This window comes from Solanum stenotomum, unplaced genomic scaffold (assembly GCF_019186545.1).
Source record: "Solanum stenotomum isolate F172 unplaced genomic scaffold, ASM1918654v1 scaffold21060, whole genome shotgun sequence".
Taxonomy (NCBI): domain Eukaryota; kingdom Viridiplantae; phylum Streptophyta; class Magnoliopsida; order Solanales; family Solanaceae; genus Solanum; species Solanum stenotomum.
In genome coordinates this window covers 26,180-29,705 of record NW_026026358.1, presented here as the reverse complement: position 1 = coordinate 29,705, position 3,526 = coordinate 26,180, and the positions used below count along the sequence as shown (strand labels likewise).

General features: G+C 39.8%; 1 protein-coding gene across 1 annotated transcript; it reads right to left on the bottom strand.

Annotated features, from left to right (window-relative positions):
* Window positions 1-211: 211 nt before the first annotated feature.
* Window positions 212-2,476, bottom strand: LOC125850930 (uncharacterized). Its single transcript, XM_049530752.1, has 2 exons — window positions 1,004-2,476; window positions 212-937 (listed from the first exon to the last, which is right to left on the bottom strand). The coding sequence occupies exons 1-2, from the start codon at window positions 2,474-2,476 to the stop codon at window positions 212-214; spliced, it is 2,199 nt and encodes a 732-aa protein (XP_049386709.1).
* Between the last annotated feature and the right edge of the window lie 1,050 nt (window positions 2,477-3,526).

The following is a 3,526-nucleotide window of genomic DNA, read 5'->3' as shown; positions in this document are numbered from 1 at the left end:
AGTTGACAGATTTAAATTGAAAATTAATATATAAAAGAAAAATGAAAGTAATAAGTAAGAGGTAGTTAAGAAAATAGGAAATGCATTCATAGATTTTGCAATTAAGCTTTCAAAAAATGAGGCAAAACAACATAAAGTTTTAAGGCACGATTTAAGCCTCAATTTTTTTTTAAAATCGTGCTACTCCAAAAAGTTTTACTACTTGCTCAATCTACCAAGACCCCCGGCGAACCAGAGACGGAGTACAAGTCCAATTCGTCAAAGTCTCATCTGGTTCAGCACCCCAAATGGCCGGTGTCTCGCTGTTGTAGATAGACATGTAAGTTGTTGCAGCAGTAACCTCTATCAACGTTTGTTCATGGGTTGTCATGATAAGAGCATCAAAGGCCGATAAAGTATCATTTTCCACCTTTCTAATGGGCAAGATACTTCCGTTCAGCACCACATTTTCCTCTATAGTTATCATGTTCACATCAGCATTTCCATGTTTAGGCAGAGGGTTGTTGTTCACGTTGGGCTGAGGTCCAGTAAGTTGGATTGCTCCTTCTTTAATCAAAGCTTCGATCTTGTTTTTGAGACCATAGCAATCCTCGGTGTCGTGTCCAGCAACTCCAGAATGATAGGCACAACGCTTGGAACCGTCAAACCATTTTGGAATGGGATCAGGAATTTTCCCTTCAATCGGTTGTATCATGCCTGCTGTTTTCAACCTCTCGAACAACTGAGCCAATGGTTCGGCTATTTTTGTATAGTTGCGAGTGGTTTTGATATCATGATTTGGACGAGCTCTAGGTGCGGTATATGGTCGATTTTGAAAAGGTGAAGCTTGGAGTGGTTGGTATGAATGTGGTTTATTATAAGTAGGAGCTCGAGGTTGATAGTAGTTCGCTTGGGTGTTGTAGACATGGTAAGGAGTTGATGGATGATGGTAGAGAGCCTGTGAGGTTTCACCATATTAGTAAGGGTAAATGGGTTGATGTGATTGATTTAGGTAGGGAGGAACTTGACCTGGCAAGCGTCCTTGGTCAATCATGACAGCAGATACATCTTCTTTCTTCTTTTTGTTCCCATTGATAGAACCATATTGAATTGCTTTGCTTGCAGCATGCAAGGCTGTAAAGTCTTGGATTCTTCCTGATTTGATCCCTTCTTCCAAGATTTCTCCCATTCTAATGATTTCTGTGAACTTTTGTCCCATCATGGTTATCATTTTCTCATAGTAAAAACTGTTATCTTGGGATTCAATAAATGTAGCAGTCATTTCACTTTCACTCATCGGTGGTTGGACTCTAGCTGCTTCTGACCTCCAACGTAGAGCATACTCACGAAATGTCTCAGTAGACTTCTTCTTTAACTTAGTGAGGTAGAACCTATCTGGTATGATGTCGGTATTGAACTGGAATCGATCCATAAAGTCTTGTGCCATATCACTCCAACCGCGCCATTTATGGAGATCTTGTTGTGTGTACCAAGCAAGAGCTTCACCAGATAAACTTCTTATGAACAACTTCATTCTAACCCTCTCGTCTCTCCCCACTCCTACCAGTTTATCACAATACGCCCTTAGATGTGTATGAGGATCACCAATTCCATTGAAAGTATCAAACTTTGGCAGTTTGTACCCTACAGGCAAATCAATGTCAGGTTGCACACAGAGATCCTCATATTCTAGGCTTTTGTTTCCCCTAGTAGTTTGGAGGTTTCTCATTGCTTCCTTAAGATCACGAATCTCTCTAGCTAACACATCATCAGCCTTTGCCTTGACATCTTTCTCCATTTCCTCATATTGATCTACCTCGGGTTGAAACTTGACCGGTATTGGGTTGGTAAAGGCTTGAGTTTCCATCGCATATACCGGAGGAACATGTTGCACATAAGGAGTGGCAATATGTGCCCCTTGTATATGCTGAGTTGTATAAGTTTGGACAATGGGCGTATTTTGGATTGGAGGTGGTGTATTTGATGGGTTTACATGATTAGTTGTAGGTAGTGGATAAGTGTTGGTGGGTAGAGAAACATGAGGAGTATGAGTTGGAGGTTGGTTTTGTGGGTTGACAAGTGGTGGATTAGGAGGAGTAGCATAGGTATTGTAAGTAGGTGGTTGACTCTGTGGAGGAGTGTAGACGGGTGGAAAATTTGATGGATTTGTGGGGGTAGTTGAAGGAAGGTTATTGTTGGTAGGCGGAGGTTGTTGTGGAGGAAAGTGTTCAGGAACTGGTGAATCAAGTGATGGAAAACGAGGTGGATTTGGTGCAGTACTTCTAGGTTCATGAAGTGGACTTTGGAGTGTGATGGATAAATTGGTCAAGTCCCTAACCCGAGTTAGTTCACTACGTAAATCCTCAATCTCTTGAGTCAAACGAGCGATATGTTCATCATGTTGAATAGTAGTTCTATCTTCTGAAGTCTCGGGAGAGTCATTAGGAACCATGTTATGTCCTGGACCAATTGGATCAGATGCGGTTGGATTAGTCATAGTAATTTTTCTTCCTTGAATAGCCCAACTACGTCGAGGTAATGTCGATGACTTGGACCTTGTGAAGTAAGGATGGTCGGCCAGCTCGATTGTCAACACGAATCAACTCTTGTAGGGAAAAAATAAAAATAATAATAATTATAAAACAAAAATAATGTTAGTTTTAAATGAAAAGTAAAGTCATGTTCATATAATTCAAATAAATCACGTAGCATGCAAGTCATCAAGTAGAGTCAAATAAGTTGTAAGAATAGCATGTAAACAAGTCATCAAGTAAAGTCAAATATATTGCAAAGATAACATGTAAACGTGTCCTAATATGCTTGTGACCTCTTTGTGCCAGAGGTTGGCCTAACGTAAATTTAAGAAGTATATTTGCCATAATATGTCATCCCACTGCTCTTGATTAATTAAACAATTTTATTTCTCCAAAAATAAAGTACTAGATAATGAAATTATTTATTACATGTCTAATAGATATAACGCAAAGTACTTCCTAAAGTAAAAGAAATTCTAGTATGTCCATCCTTCTTGGTTCCTTTTGCCGAGATCACCACTTATTGTATTTCATCGTCAAGTCTTCGTATCTGTCACAGAAAGGTTAGTCATATAATCCCTAAAGTTTAATTAATTAGAGCAAATGGTCCATATTTAGGCATAAATATTTCTCAAATATGCACATAAATAATGATAGGTCGTCACTTGGGGTCGAAAACCCACTTGGGCATTTAAGGTAAAGTCGACTAATGGACTTAATACACCCAGGGTATAAAGTCTCTTAGGTCATGAAATGATGTATGCTCCTTGTAAAGTGTGTTGGTTTAGCTCTACTCAAGGTAAACTAGGAGTGGGTTTACTAGACACAAGGTTCCCGAGTGGACTACTCGAGTGAGAAGGCTACGCGGTCACACGGAAAAAGATCCGGACACCCCGCGCATATGCCAACTCTCCTAAATTTTGGAATTTTGAAAAAAACTTGCGGGTGCGCAAAACACACCTCGCGTGTACGTGTGATAGTGTGAATTTCCAAGAAGTGGAGAAATATGAACG